Source organism: Gymnoscopelus braueri, assembly GCF_963280865.1.
Source record: "Gymnoscopelus braueri genome assembly, chromosome: 17".
NCBI lineage: Eukaryota > Metazoa > Chordata > Actinopteri > Myctophiformes > Myctophidae > Gymnoscopelus > Gymnoscopelus braueri.
Window position 1 is genome coordinate 20,618,756 of NC_137617.1, and position 16,451 is coordinate 20,635,206.

The 16,451-nt window shown below is 44.4% G+C and overlaps 1 protein-coding gene across 2 annotated transcripts in view; it reads right to left on the minus strand.

Moving 5' to 3' along the window:
• Positions 1–2,988: 2,988 nt before the first annotated feature.
• mrtfba (myocardin related transcription factor Ba) overlaps positions 2,989–16,451 on the minus strand; it is a 36,738-nt gene continuing 23,275 nt past the window's right edge. For both annotated transcript variants that reach the window (XM_080456095.1, XM_080456096.1), the window contains 12 exons: positions 16,093–16,254; positions 15,571–15,749; positions 15,150–15,293; positions 13,820–14,067; positions 12,682–12,865; positions 9,381–10,169; positions 8,868–9,131; positions 8,148–8,264; positions 7,322–7,468; positions 6,710–6,847; positions 6,410–6,470; positions 2,989–5,747 (listed from right to left, as the gene is read on the minus strand). In XM_080456095.1, the coding sequence (XP_080312221.1) occupies positions 5,230–5,747; positions 6,410–6,470; positions 6,710–6,847; positions 7,322–7,468; positions 8,148–8,264; positions 8,868–9,131; positions 9,381–10,169; positions 12,682–12,865; positions 13,820–14,067; positions 15,150–15,293; positions 15,571–15,749; positions 16,093–16,254 (2,951 nt within the window). In that variant the 3' untranslated portion in view covers positions 2,989–5,229. The remainder of the gene's footprint in view (positions 5,748–6,409; positions 6,471–6,709; positions 6,848–7,321; positions 7,469–8,147; positions 8,265–8,867; positions 9,132–9,380; positions 10,170–12,681; positions 12,866–13,819; positions 14,068–15,149; positions 15,294–15,570; positions 15,750–16,092; positions 16,255–16,451) is intronic.

Consider the following 16,451-nt stretch of genomic DNA (forward strand, 5'->3'; position numbering starts at 1 on the left):
GACGCGTTGTGAGCTTGTAGATCTGCTATGTTCACTACTTTTGTGCGACACTCTTGCGTGATGAAATAGGACATTAATTAACAACAAAAAAACATACAAATTTGAATACAAGGTTTCTGCCCAACAGCAACGATATTCTGGAGACAGGACAGGCTGATCAGTGTGTTACACTCCGAAAGGTAAACAAGGGCTTTGTTTTGTTTTTTGGGGGAGTTCTTCACACTGCAGTCAATGAGAAACCATGACGGTACTTCCACTAACCTCCTCCAATACATGTGTGGTCTTCACTGACCCCTTAGGGTTCCTCGGGTACTAGAGGATACAGAGTGTGTCCTCTTCAGTGAGGTACCATAAAGTGCTCATCTGTTCCCTTTGGATCTGTGACGAACTCCCCAATAACACATTGAATTTAGAGTGCACATGCACCACACCTGAATGAAGTCCTTTGTCTGGAAATAGTTTTGTAGTACTTATGTGGGGAAAGCTCTACATCAAGTACAAGGCAGGATCTCACATGCCGCTCTGTGTATAAAGGGAGATCAGCCATCAAGACTTATTGCTTTGAAGCGGCCCGTCCATAATCATTACTCATGACAGAGCAGCCCATGGGAAGTGGCATCACATGATCGAGTTCATGAAAAATAAAAAATAAAGGGTCTAGGATGAAACACATTCTAGAATGCTGACAACAGTTTTGTATTTATACGCCTTATATATATATATATAAAGTAAAAAAGTACGACAATCTAAAAACCAAAGATATACAGATAAAACCTTCTCCGACATAATATGCTGAAAATGATTATGATTTCTTTTTCTTTTACACACCTCAAAAACGTGATAAATAGAAAAACAAATGTGTGAAATTAAGATATTCAATGTGATAATATGTTCCACTGCCATATTTGGCAAAGAAAAAAAAAAGTGTATATATATTGTACTTTGACAGCCCTACAGCTAAAAAAAGAAAAGACAAAACAACAACACTGTGAACGACAAATTCCTCTAGAGGTTAAAACAATAAACAGAAACGAACAACTCACTCTTTCTATCCCTTCTACATACGGAAAGAAGAAGAAAAGAAAAACATAGTTCAGAAGCAGACGACACAAGCTTTTGGTAATACGCGCTGTACACTTCGTGCAGTATTTGGCATTAATCTCTCATTATGGACTGTTATTAGTGTTTTGAGCTGAGGAACAAAAAGCACCATATCTTGTCTTTTTGCGTCAGTGTGTGATGAATGTAGGCTCCTGGCATTTTCCCTTGACAAGTAAAAAACAGCTGACCAATATTCCACAGCACTCAAAATGTATTGCCATCTAAATTTGCATTTTTCATACAAGAATAATACCCTTATTTAACCCTTTGTTGTTGTTGTGAATTACCCTGAAATAGCAGTGAAAGGGTTTCAATGACCAACACTGTGGAGTCCATTCTTGTGCCACAGGTCCCTAAACTGCGGGATTCGACAAATTCACACCTTCTAAAAACAAATGGGACGACGACGACGACGACTAGGGAAATCAGTTGCTTTAGCTTAATAGGAATTGAAAACGGCATACGTTTGGCCCCTTGTGGCACATGATTGGGCAACACTGTGGCACTATGGACCAATCAGAGTTATTGCTCAAGCATACAAGGATGTAACAACGTAAGGTAGACGTGATTTTTAATTATCTAAAATAATGAATTGTAAATAAATAAATAAAAATGCCAATGTATATTCCAAAGTGCTATAAAGTGAGTCAGTATCAGCCCTATGCAGAATTGACTAGAATATTTTGACTGAAATACCTCAGTATCGAAGTGTGATATGAAGTGGCAAGACCAAAATTCTAAAGCCCCCTGCCCCACCCCCATCAAAACTAAAAAATCCAAACTGTCACAGGCCAAGCCTTCATTTACTTGTACTGTCCCGCACCTTGGGGTGTCTTGACTTTAACACCGGACAGGACAGACAAACAACAGTCATCAGAAGCCTTTTAAGAAGCAGGGTATTTCGATTACTTAAGCTGGACAGCAAGTGATTTGGTTTATCTGTATTAACACTTTTTTTCTCCAAACCAAATATCTTCAGACAGCTGAAGGGCGATGGCCGAGGGAAAACAAAGCTCAAGATTTGAAGACATAAAAACAATCATGCACACAGAGATAACGAATACAGACATGCAGAACAACAGACAGGAAGACAAAGTCACACAGTGTCAAGTCAACATGCATCCGCTCTCTCGCCCTCTCATGCACACACCAGGGCAGGTACATGTTTTGTTTAGGCCATGCTGGCTGGTAAAACCCAAACTGTGCCAGCCATTTTCACCATTTTAACCACCTAAACTCTATACTTGGTTGAATGGAGTCCCTAAGGGCTCTATATATTGACGTATCGGTTTTTGCTCTCCTTCGCTGAAAATAGCCAACAACACGTTATGTCACGTTGTGAGCTTGAAGATAGGCTATTTTCACTATTTAATGTAAAACAGACCACTTAAACCCTTGAAATACAAATAACGTTTGGGTACCTGCCAGGTACACAAACCTCTGTCAAAATGTACCAACGGTGGATAGCGTATGTTTACCAAATAGGGCTGGGCAATATATCAATATCATAATGATATTCTGATATGAGACGAGATACTGTCTGGGGTTTGGGATATCATACTATATCGTGATATGGCATTAAGTGTTGTCTTTTCCTCCCTACAAAGGTTGCATCACAGTAAAGCGATGTGATTTTCTGAACTCACCTGACAGTTCTAGCAGTTCTATCATTTGCCTTTACCCATTCAAGCATTACTGATGACTATTTATCAAAAATCGTGTGTAAATATTTCGTGAAAGCACAAATAGTCATCCCCACAACATCGAGGTATGTCCATATCGCCCAGCCCTATTTCCCCACACACACACACGCACACACGCACACACACACGCACACACGCACACACACACACACACACAGTGCAGAGATACTTCAGGACAGTTAGATACACATATCCCCTTCTCTGAAGAGCACTTTATGCCACATTACAACGTGTTACAATCTGCAGCAGTACACATAAGGTGCACACCTATTGCCTACGTGTGTGTCCTATACACTGGTTTTTGTTCCCGTGCCACTGTTGTACGCAAGTTATCCATCACAAGAAAAGAAAAAAACAGCTGCCAACAATGTGAGGAAAGTGTCAAGTCTTTAACTTTTAAACCACCTGTTAAGAATACATTCAGAATAAAGATAATGGCTGGACAAAGAAGTGTTGAGGTCTCCAGACCAGAGGAGGTGGTGAGGAGGTGTCATGTCATCACAATGTTCTGTCACACCGATCGTATTTATGGTGATCGTTTTGTCGTTTCAATTGGTCGCCTCGAATTCAGAAATATGTCACATTTCCTTGTTCTGGGGTGTGAGCGAGGCGTGCCGGCAGATTGACTTGCCTCTTTATTAGTGCATAGTTCTCGCCGAAAGGGATGAGCATCCACTCGTCAGGAATTTGAGTCTTTGTTCTCAATAGACCGTTGGTCTCGGTGGACCTCGGTGAAAGGTCGGAATAAAAAAAAAGAAAAACCTCTCCAATACTGCGATGAATCGGATTGGTCGGGACACGCATAGTCTGTGTGTTATACATGTACTGTGCAAGTTTACCAGTGTGAATAGAAGCTTGATGGAGAAACGTTCTCACATACTTCTCAGTGCACGAGTGAGGTTGCCTGGCTTTGCACCGTGAATGAAATGTCCCCATGAATTGCAGACGGACCTAAAGCTTGAGCATCCTTACAAATGTAGGAGTTCAAGAAGATGGGAGATGAGTCGGACAAGTCCACCCCAAGTTCAAAACAAATTATTTATCCATCTCAATAATTCTGAGGAAACAATCCAATGAACCCTAATGAATATGCTCTCACCCGATATGTGTGTAGTGATAACAATCAAGGCTCTCTAGCAATTTGAAAGAGTTGCAAATGAACATGCAACTCCATTTTCATCAGGCCTGTGGTTGTCACAATATGGATGACAATATAAAGCCATATATAGGGCCGATGACTCCCAACGCAGATTAATGTAGGTCTGGTCCCAGACCAAGAACATGCCCTTTGCAGGGAAATACTTCCTCCATTTAGGGTGGTTTTCCTAAAGCAGAGCAGGATAGGTCATGTCATCTCCTCTGGGCCTCTGTATTTCCTGCCTCTGTACTTTAACTGTCCAACCAAAGCAGCCTTTACAAACATCCTTTCAGATGAGTTACTGCCGTTTGACTTTGTGGGGCAGAGTGGCACAAAATAAGTTTGCGTAAACCTGTCAGCCTCTGAAACCTAGTACGGACACGATATGCTTGGGCCATCAACTAGGTCCAAACCCTGTAGTACTGTCGGGAATATCTGCCCACACTTCTGTTGTGTTACTGTGGTAACGCAGCAACACAGATTAACATTCTGGCTGTAGGTCGCAAACACTCCGGGTCAGGCATGTGTGTTCTCAGCTGATGATATTTTCTTAGCAACCGGCCAAACCACTGGTGGGATAAAGGGGAAACATCTGAGCAACCCATAATACTCAGGCTCTCCATAGCGACAGTGCAGTCTATCCGAGTGTGGTTTGTACAGTATTTACATACACAGACTGTGTCCACCGTTTAGCTCTGTCTTATATTTCTGCACAGTTAATTTTGTAGAATCCACATTGTTCAAAAAGAAAAATATTTTCTGTCCTTGATATACCGTTTAATCTAAAAGCAAAGTGTATGACGTTGATCATCATACAAAGTAAAATGTGTTAAGTGTTCATTTAACTCTGAAAATGTAAAAATGTATCCGTATGGGTACACTTTCGTACTCAGAGTTAAAAGAACACACACAAACAGAATGTTATTGTGTACGTATTGTGTATCTATTGGCTGTGCAGCCATGATGTAACTTTTGTTCTTTGTCAGCTAATGTTGTGCAAATTCTCGCTTGTAAATCCACCCTCTCAGTGCACGCCTATGCTGTAGGTGGTTGTATGACAGGTAGTGAATGACTGTTATTGCAAGAACGTACCAGAGATATGGCACAGAATGAGACTCCTTCCTCCTCATCCAATCATTTCTACCACTCCTAAATACACACCTCAATCTAAGTTCTGCTATTGCAAACAACCACTTTTGTTTTTTTTGGTTACCCATCTGTCCTGTCCCTTTTTCAGTCCCTCTGTCCATCAAATGTCCTGTCCGTCTCTCTTATCAACGCAATCCCTCAGTCCCAGTGTAGCTGGAGGTCCTGCGCGTCCAGGAAGTCCGTGGGCATCCCCAGGGGCGTGAGGCCCCCCGCGGGACACGGGGGCATGGTGAGGTCCAGCCACTCCATGTTGTCCAGGGTGGGGTCGGACAGGCCCATGTTGAGCGAGGAGGGAGGAGAGGAGGAATCGCAGAAGGACAGTTCCGACGTGTCCATCGGCGAGTAGGGCTGCTGGTCCATGAGCTGCGCCTGCAGCTCCTCCATCAGGCCCAGGGTGCGGGGGTCCGACACGGGGGTGGTCCCACCCAGGGTGCCCTCCAGGAAGGCCTCCAGCTGGTTGTCCGAGGCCAGAGAGGAGAGGCTGGGGGGCAGGCGGGGGTCAGCCGCAGGGCTCAGGGTGGGCGGTGGCGCCACCTGGATCTGCGGTGGCGGCCTGCAGAGGACCGTGTTGACCGGGAGGGTGGTGATGTTGGCCGTCACCGGGAGGGGCTTGGGGAGAGAGTTAGGAGGGTCCCGGTGGATGAACGGGGTGATCTCTGGAAACAAGAGGAGAGGAAAGGAGCTTATTATGAATATAATGAAGATTAAAGGAACAATAGACAACATTCAGGCAGCCACTAGGTGTCGCACTTTTACAACACCCCTGTTGCAAAAGGTTTACGGTTTCCCCTATAAGATGGCAAAGGCAGCAATCATGTAGTTTGCAATATTGTAACGCACTGGCTGAATACAAAATATATATTTAGGGTAAGTATCTTCCTCAAAAACACATTGGTGACCGTCAGCTTTCAGCTTACAGAGGTGAACAAATCATACTTTTATGGTCCCATCTATCAACTGACAGTCTGACAAAATTATTTAAATGATTATTTCACAATCATAATTTTAGGGGAAAGCAATACCTTTATTCCACACCCTTTCAAAAGCTCTGTGGATGTATTCATTTATTTTCTTTATTCATTTTCATAATTTTTGTCCTATATGTTGTTTTACGAGTGTAAAGCCGACAGTTTAGTAAGGATGCTGTCACTGGGGCATTGTGGCCACAGACATGTCCCACAACACATTCACCAGGCTCATTTTGACTTTCCTTATATTACTATCTGTCAGGTGTGTGTGTGTGTGTGTGTGTGTGTGTGTGTGTGTGTGTGTGTGTGTGTGTGTGTGTGTGTGTGTGTGTGTGTGTGTGTGTGTGTACCTCCACTCTCGATCAGAATGTCGAACAAGTCATCCATTTGCTGGCTTGTTGCCGTGGGAACCTGTGAAAAGAGCCTTTCAGTTAGGAAGAAGTGGAGAGATGTGAACAATAGCCTAACGGTACCTCAAGGCTACTGACTGAAAGTTGATAAGGAGAAAAACAGTGTGTGTGTGTATGTGTGTGTGTTTGTGTGTGTGTACGTCCTGTTAGTATTTCTGTGTGCGCAAAAGTGTGTTCTGGCAGTGGCCTGGGTAAGTATTAGTGCATGTGCGTGCAATGCGTACAGAATGTCTTTCAGACCTGTGAGATGTTGTTGATGTGCAAGTTGCGGGTTTGTTTGACCGCGTCCTCGTAGCGTGGAGGCTCTCTGTTCTTAGGGGCCTGGCTGACCAGAGAGGAGGAATGGAGGATGAAGGCAGGCTGGGTTGGAGAGGGACACTGTAGGAGGAAGAATAAGGCACAGAAAGTTGGACAGATTCAGAAAGAAAACAAAAGTAACCACGAGAGCTATTAAAACCCCAACACAAAGTTGCAAGAGAATAAAACCTAAAACATAGATACTGCAACATTCCTTTTACTGTACCCGGGTTGTTCTTTGCTATTTTACTTGTCTAGTATGTTGAAATTGTATGAATCTATTTATTAGTGATTATGTATTCTGTATCTCTGCTATGCCTCCCCCTCCAACACATTGCATTCAGTTTACACACACATTTGCACTCAAAGGAACACAATAAATAAGCTCTTGAGCGTTTTTTTTGTGTTATATCCTTCTGACAGGTCTGTACAAATACTATATGTTCATGTTTATGCATTTTTTGTTTGGTCAATGAAAACATCAATCAATCAATCAATGTACAGCAAGAAAAGAACACACAATATGATTTTTTTCTGAATGTTGTGATGCCCTACCTTTCTGAGCGGGCCGTTGGAGATGATGTGGTTGGGTGAAGCCCGCGGAGAGAGTCTGTTTTCTGGGGAACTGCTCAAGAAAGACTGGGGATTCAACTCAGATCTGCTCTGGTTCTCCGAGCTAGTATTAGTGCGCACTGTCAGGGTCTGTAGGGACAACAAGACAAAGTAGTTAAAGGTAATGCAAGAGAGAGATCAACCAGGTGCTCAATGGAGATAAAAGTTGAGTTAAAAACGTAGATTGGTGCTTCTAGTTATCAACGGGAACCAAAAGGAGGAGAGGGCATAACATCAAGGTACTTTAATCATGTTTACAGAAAGTTTTAAAAGCCAACATGTTTCAACCAGCAACTGGTCTTCATACTTGCCCTGATGAAGACCAGTTACTGGTCGAAACATGTTGGCTTTTAAAACGTTTTGTAAATGTAGTGTTCATTTTATATGGGCTACATAAACAGTATCTTGATTTTACGCCCTCTCCTCCGTTTTCTTTTGAGTGGTCGGATTGCTGCTCTTTTTCTAGTTAAAAGGTAATGTCATCACTTTTTTTCAAAAAAAAACAAACATATATAGTATATATTACTTATAGTACTTTTACTGTATATACATGTACAGTATATATTTTCAAAAGGGTTGATATAAGATGACATGATGTGGGACATCATGTCTGTAATGTACTTGAGTAAAAGAGCACAGTTCACTAAAGTCAAGTATGCACATTTTGCATGAACAAAAGTCATATCCTGCCAAAGTCATAATGGCTGCTAGCTGCCAAAACTGGACACAGAGGTCTGCCAGTGCGCCAGTGACGTGCTGTGTGTCTGACCTGTAACATGTGGTTGTTGTGGTTGGCCAGCTGCTGGCTGGGTGTCGTGTCCATGTTGGTGCTTTGTAGCTGGGCCAGGCCCTGGGCAGGGCTGGACACTGTGGCCTGCAGCATCGGCTGACATTCACATTCAGGGGGTGAAAGAGAACACAATCCCGTGGTCAAACCCTCTGTTTTCAGACACATTATTTCTGCAACTGGCGCTTCACAGTTAAGTAGGACAAACTGCACAACGCAATACTAGGCAATTTAAGATGCGTAAATAAAGCACTTTGTTTCCGTTTTCCCAGGCTTTGCCATCGTAATGGCTGGGTGCTCGATTCCATTTGGCTTTTGTATCGTACTGCTGTACTTTTAAAATGTCACAAAAATATTCAATCCATCAATCAATCAATCGTATGTGTGTATTCCACACGGGACTCCCGAGTGTACAAATGGAACCAAATTTGTACACTCTCCACTCTGAGTTAAATTAACTTTGAGAAGTTTACACAGAGAAGATTACGGTCCCAGAGATTAAAACAATCCTACCAAACGGGTGTCTGTGGCCTAATGCATATCGAACTGGGGGTCCTTGAAATGGAGCATCACTGCACTACACAAATCGATCATTCTTATTTGAGCAATGGCTTTAATAAAAAAAATAATCAAGCACCCCAAAGCTAGAAAGATGATGCTTCGTGGGAATGATATGGGGATAGAATGCTAATGGTATGGTACCTGCAGGTTGACGGTGGTGGTGGGCAGCTGGATGGTGGTGGTGGCACTGCCGGGCAGTGACACGGGGAGCAAGATCTGTGTCGTGGACTGGCCAGCTGTGGTCAGCAGCGTCTGGGTTTGACCCGTGCCGGTCAGCAGGGTCTGTGGCTGACCCAGGACCTGGGACACGCCGCCCTGGTGGCTGATGAAGAACTGCTGCAGGCTGGGTGCTGCCGCCTGTTGGGGCTGCTGAGGGCGAGCCTGGAGGTTGGGGCTCAGCTGAGCCTGGGTGCAGGGTTGTCACGATTACAAATTTAAGTTGACGATTAACTGTCGCTCAAATAATCCTGATTAACGATTTAATTGTGTGTTTGACATTGAACGTTGGAACATATGAATAAAAATGTCATTTCTGTTTGCCTTTTAGGCTTCGTAATAAAAAATTACACAGGGCAATTCAAAATGGAAAAGATAATTGCGATTATCTCAAATAATTGCGATTAGACGATTATGTCATAATTGTGACAGGCCTACCTGGGAGACCAGCTGTGGGCTGTGGGACGTTCTCTGGGCCTGGGGCTGCATCTGGGCGAGTAACCGGGCCGAGGGCTGCTGCTGAACCTGGGGGATCATTTGCGTCCGTTGCTGCTGGGACTGGGGTTGAGGTTGGCGTGAAGGTTTGGCAGAAGACACGGTCACATCCTCCAGCTTCAGAGACCGGGGGGCTTGGAGAGAGATGGGGACGGGAGAGGCAACGGAGGAACAGTTTGACAAAGCCCTGCCCTCCGTTTTGACCAGGTTGGAGTTGAGAGCGGAGGAGGGCACAGAGGTGGGGACCAGGTCGGCTACTCCCTGGCCTCTCTTCTCCACCTCGAGTTGCATCTTGAGCTCCTCCACCAGCCGCTGCTCTTGCTCCAGCTTCCTCATCAGCTCCTCGATCTGCCGCTCCTTCTCGTGCAGCCTCCTGTCCTTCTCTTCGGGGACCCGGCCCGGCAAGGCCATCAGCGGGGAGGATCCGGCCTCCGCCCGACCGAGGATCACCATCTGAGGGTCCGGAGGAGGCGGGGCCTCGGACATGCCCACGTCCTGCGAGACCGGGCTGGTGGAGGAGGAGTTGGCGGGGAAGGGGGAGACCGGAGGAGGGGTGGAGCTCGCGATCTCCGGGGTGACCTCCATGGGGACAGCGGAGACTTTGGAAGGGACGGAGCCGGGTGTAGGGGTGCAGGGGTGCTCCTGGAAGGGTTTCAGTTTCTCCATCAGATCCGTTTTGGTTCCTGACACGGGGAGGCCGCGAAGTTTCAGCTCCATTTTTAACTCAGCCACCTGGAACAGAAGAAACCATCGCATCAATCGACTTTCACCAGTTTTTACAATCAGCCCTTTCTAATCAATGTTCAGTGAGTACCTATTTCACCACCAAAACTAATTTGAAAAGGAAAAATCACACCCTGTGTGAAGTGGGCGGTGTCTTGCTAGCTAATCACAATACTGAATGGAGTCAACCAATCATGTACAAAAAATAAATACATTTATTGAAACACTCTTTATGAAAGTCATATTCTGATGTACAATGACCAATCACAGTGGTTTTAGATTAGTTTCGTCATATGTATCACTAGCCAATCACAGCATGTGTCTTGCTAGCTAATCACAATACTGAATGGAGTCAACCAATCATGTACAAAAGATAAATACATTTATTGAAACACTCTTTATGATGGACGAAACCATAACTTAAAAAAAACAAATTTATGTTTTTTTTAAAGTTATGGTTTCTTATATAGGGCTATGCACATGTGTCATGTGACACTGGCCAATCACAGTCCTGAATAGATTGTGATTGGCCAATCACGGTGCAGGGTTAGGCGGGGTAGAATTTTGGCCAATCACAGTGCAGGATAATTGTACAAATTTCCAAACCTCACTTATAGGGGCGGTTTCACCGCCCAAAAATAAAAGATAGTAAACCTGAAAGTAGTACATATACTGTACATTACATTACATACTGTATGTAGTCAGGCAGTGCACAGTGCTCAAATCCCACCATAACCATAATAACTATGCTATCTCATATGACCGTATTTATAAGTAAAGATTAGAAAATAAAAGAATCTTTGGGGCCTATCAATGGCATAAAGTTGAAGATGTTCACCACAGTATGGTTGCTTCCCCTATACACTCTTCACAGTCTTCACAGAACAGTGAAACTTCACAGGCCAACAGTGGAAACATTGTGTGGAATGACAACAATAGCATAGCAGCCCCAGCCATAATGCTGGCTTCGTGTCATTTCAGAGAGAACACAGACACACGCACGCACGCACGCACACACACACACACACGCACGCACAGTAAAATCACAATCATTGTCAAATTTGGTCATTTGTAACTCAGAGCACAGTACTGGCATCATAGCCTGGCCTCCAAGTACTCTGTCAACAGTACTTGACATCATAGTAAACTGCACACTATATATAATATACAGCACTGTTTTCCAAAAAGTGGGTCTGGACCCATTTGTGGGTCACGGACACATATTTATGGGTCACGAGTAAATAAAAATATATACATTCTCCTATACATTCCTCCTGTACTCCTATACATTTTGTTTTTAATTTATTATTTTTTCTTATTATTTCAAAAGATTTTCAAAACAATTCCCAAAGAAAAAAAATATGTTTTTTCAAAAGAATTTCATACATAAAAAAGAAAAGAAAATAAATCAAATGACAAAGAAAACAAATATTTTTTATAGAAAACAAATGTTTAAATAAGTAGCCAATTATACAAGCTCCTAACGTGTCGCGACGTGACTGCTACTTTCACTAGTTTGGGTCCCGGGCAAACGTACATCTTTTATTTTGGTTCTCGAGTTAAAATGTTATAGAACGACTGCTATATGTCATAGAGTATATATGTTACAGGGTGAATGGAGAACCAGGTAGATTGAAGAAGGCGCGTTCGTTTTTACCACCCACCCAGCAATTCTGTAGAAGCAACACTAGAGGGAGCCACAAGCCAGGCTTGTGCACAAACATATGGCTGCGACCACACACACACAGTCTCACACACACAGTCTCACACACACACACACACACACACACACACACACACACACACACACACACACACACACACATGCTTTTTTTGGTTTATTGAAAGCAGGACTGTTAAGATACTTTTATTGTGTTCTGGCTTTTGTTTTACTTTCTCCCTGACACACACACACACACACACACACACATACACACATACACACACACACACACACACACACACACACAGTGATCCATGAAAATAACTATTCTGTCCCTATCGGTTTACAACTCAAACGGCGCTGAGTCGACAAGTGGAGCATCGGCCGGTCAGCGCGGGCACTCACGCCTGGAGGCGCGAGGGCGCGCTTCCTCGGCCTCAAGCTCCACTTGTCGGCGCGCCTCCGTCGTGGACAAGCGTGTGCGTGTGCACGCGTGTTCAGTGTTCCCCTAGCGTAGCTTCCTGGTTGCTATGTGGGGGGGAACAACAAAAGACAGGTCAAAAGCACATCAAAGCCCCGCCTCTCCGCGTTCTCCTTCTCCTCCTCCTCGGAGGAGGACGGTTTATTTCGCGAGGAGGAGCTCCTCCTCGCCTCACGTAATAAACCCCCGCCTCGCAGTGCCGCGTCCTCCTTCTCCTCCTCCTCCTCGCGAGCCTCGCTAATAAACCCTATCTCGAAAAGCCCCGCCTCGCCCCGAAGCCCCGTGCCTAAAAACGAGCGCTCTGTCTTCAATCTACCTGGTTCTCCATTCACCCTGTGACATATATACACAGCGAAAGCATGATGAGGTCTTGATACCTTCATCTCCTCCAGGTTGGCAGGCAGGACGCCCGGCTTGCGGTTGGACAGGGTGGAGGTGCTGCTGGGCCGCGGCTGGACCAGAGTGGAGGGCGGAGGGGGTGGAAGAGGTGCAGTCGGCAGGGAAACCATGATGGAGGTTGGCAGGCCATTGGCACCGGGGCTCTGAGCCTCTGCCACAGGCCTGCAGTGAGGGAGGGAGAGAGAGAGGATGAGTAAAACGAAAGAGGAAAACGAAAGAGGAAAACGAGGAGAAGTACAGGGGAGATGAGAGACAGTGAGCAGGAAGGGGGTATAAAGTGACAGAGGGAGGGAGAGCGAGAAAGAGTAAGGGATGTGAAGAGAGAGAAGGAGAAAGTGAACGAGATATTGGAAAGAAGGGAATAAGAAACGTTTAGGGAGGGAGGGAGAAGAAGATATGGAAAAAAGAAGGGGGAGACCGAGAGCAAGACAGAAAGAGAGAGAGACAACAAGAAATGTCAATTTACATACTAGTACAACAGCCTGGGATGTTTCAGAGAATTACTAGCCTTAGTTACCCGCAGACCAACAACTTTATTTGTGTGAGAGGGAGAGACGCAGATAGAAAGTGAGATAAGAGAGAGAGAGGAGTTAAAGAGAATGAGAGATAGCAAAAGAGAAAAGTAGAAGAGATAAAAAAAACTCCTCTCTCAATATGAACAAACTGTCCTCCATCCTTCACCTCGTGCCTCATTGGCAGAGGTAGTCAATGGAACCACAGCACCTGAGCACCGTTCAAAGGCAGCCAGGCCATGAGGGGTGTTCGTTCAAAACAGGCAAAAACATCCTGTCAGATATCAATATGTTTTGACAGAGCGTTGTTATTGGAAACTACTAGCTAGTGGCCCTCGGGATTGCTGAAAGCAATATTTGGTGTTTTGGCCCACTTTGTTCTGCTCGGACAAAAAAGGCTGGAGCAGAGAGGATTTTCTTTTTTTCCAAAGCCAATCAAAGCCAATATGGCGTTTCGAAGGTAAGACCTTCTCCATAACCGTCTTGCCAACATCGCTATACCAGAAGTAGTATAGATTACAGATAGTTCAGACATAAGTTTAGAAAATCTAGGTTCAGTGGGCCTTGAGGTGTAGTGGTCAAAGTTTTAAAAGTGTGAACATACTTTAAAGGTGCAGGTAGTATAGTCTGGTAGTTGTAATGCTGTTGTTGCTGGCTCAGGATCTGCAGCTGGAGGAACAGCTGTTGTTGCTGCAGTAGTCTGGCGTAGGACGAGTCCATTTGAGCCTCGGTGACATCTAGCTTCTGGTCTGGTGGAACATACTGATGGTACTTCAACTTCCTCACCCTGGGCTTGAGCTCCTTTCCCTTTTTGCTACGGCTCTTCTCCGATGGGTGCTTGGGCTGGCTTTGCTGTGGAGGACGTGGAAAGTTGGAGAAAACAGGACATTGTTTTTACTTAAGAGGATTGAACTGCAGATGATGCTGGGTTTTACTGAACAATCTCTTACAGTAAGAGTCCAATAACGGTGTGGCCTCCCAGTCGCATAGCAAGTTCTTAGGTGTGAAGTTTGTGTTTAGTTGGCTTAATTGCTTAATTGTCAATAGATTAAATATTTACTCTTTGTATTCACTGTTACCAGATTTAATCCCACTGTTGTAGGCCAACTGACACTGTGCATATGTGTATATCGGTCTCATAACCAATGTCTGTAAATGTATCCATTCATAGGTGGTAAATGTATAATATTGTACAGTATACTTACTGTATATTTGGCTATTTATTTTTATTCCATTAAAGATGTTGTCATATTCTTATCTCTCTACTCTTTACCCGCAGTCCCACACCTATCCTATTTTTCATGCTGTCTGTCAAGTCAGTCAGTCAGTCAGTCAGGCATCATTATGTTTCTCTTTAGTGAGAACATGCACAAGCTGCACAAGCCATGATTTGTCTACTTTTGTGGAGACTGTACAGACAAACTCTGTTCTAGATGGCGAGGCTGAAGCTGAAAAAAAAAACTAAAACAAAAACAAAAACAATGCCGTCTCATACAGTATCTAGAAATGAAAATAGCTGTTGCACAGTAACCTGTCAGTTTGGTCTCTGAGATGTTTATTCTTCAAGGTCTCACAGGTTGTTGTTTTGTTGCACACACACACACACACACACACACACACACACACACACACACACACACACACACACACACACACACACACACACACACACACACACACACACACACACACACACACACACACACACACCTTCTTCAAGGTGAAACATCATCTGGGTGTCATAGCACCTCGGAAACATTTATTTTCCGTGTGCATTCCTTTTCAAGTTTAATGAACCAAACTATTGAAATTCTCTTTTCAGGTTTCAGCCAAAATAATCTAAATAAAATGAATGCACACCTCCTCCCAAATAACATTTAATTATTAATCAATTCAGTGGTTATATGGCTTGATGATGAAAAGAAAATCCTTACTTTCACCAATGTCGGACCAGGTTTTGAGGGAGCAACCGTGGTGATTGGCTGAGCAGGGGCGGCAACTGGGCGACTCACTGGCTGCTCATTGGTGCAGAGGACTTTCAGGAAGTCAGCAGCCCCTTGCGTAGTGACTGGTAGGGTCTGAATACGTAAGGAATATACATAAAAGAACATCACTTTTTATGTCTGTGATCAATAAGATGTACTTACATCTTGTGATCTCTTTTTGACATAACTGATGAAATTTTGCTCTTTTGCAAGATTATGCAAACACAATTATTCATCAGAATGTTCTATGAAAATCATGTGGATTCTTTGACTGTGGTTCCTTGCAACTGTACACGACTGTGAACATTTTGTTCAAGGCGTTGCAATCAGGCAGCTGTGGCGTTGCCCTCTGACTGCACATCTGTATTACCTGTACAAGGGTGTGGGGGATTGCTGGAGGAGTCAGGGTGATCGCTGAGGAGGGGGTCTCCGGTGTCCTGCTCTCCGCAGGTGAGGGAGCTGAGATCTGGGATTCCTGGCTGGCAGGCTGCTCCGGGGATAGGGGGTCACAACTGTCCTCGTCAAACACCTTGGGGTAGTTGACCTGGCCTGGGACAACACGGATGGTGGACAGAGCAGGGGGGTCAGACATGGTCATATAGTTTTTTCTTCCATCTCATCACCTTCGACTGTCACACACCATTGACACACCTAGTATGCACTAAATACCTAAATTGTATAAAATAATATAGTTTGTTAGCAGTAGTTTTTAACATGAATTAGCTTTAGCACAGCAGATCTAGACTAGTATTAATATTTCAGTGGTAGTTTTATATACTTTAACAGTGTCTCATGCCCATGTAAGTAAGTACTGTAGTAAGTAGCCTTGGGAACCAACTGTTCCCGAGCCATGTGGCCCATAGTCTCGTACCCATCGTCCCATCTCCCTCACCGATAATGGCCTCTTTGAGGGTGGAGTCTACGGGCAGGATGTTCTTCTCCACCAGCTCCAAGGGACCGGGCCGCTGGGCTATCTTCTCGTTCAGGTTGTCAGCCAGCCGAGCCCTCTTCAACCTCATCTGGGTAGCCTGCAACGAGGGCTCTGCTCCCGTCTCTGGTCGAAACAAACACAAGATACTAAGATACAGTCGAACTCATAAGTATGGATAGTTTGGATTATTTACTGCACTCATATGCATAATTGTATCTATTCTGGCTACGCAGTATTTCATTTATTTTTGTAGCAAAAGTGGGTGGTAGTCATTTTTCAGCTCCCAAGCAGCCCCATTCATCCTTTTCCTAGTGTGGGAC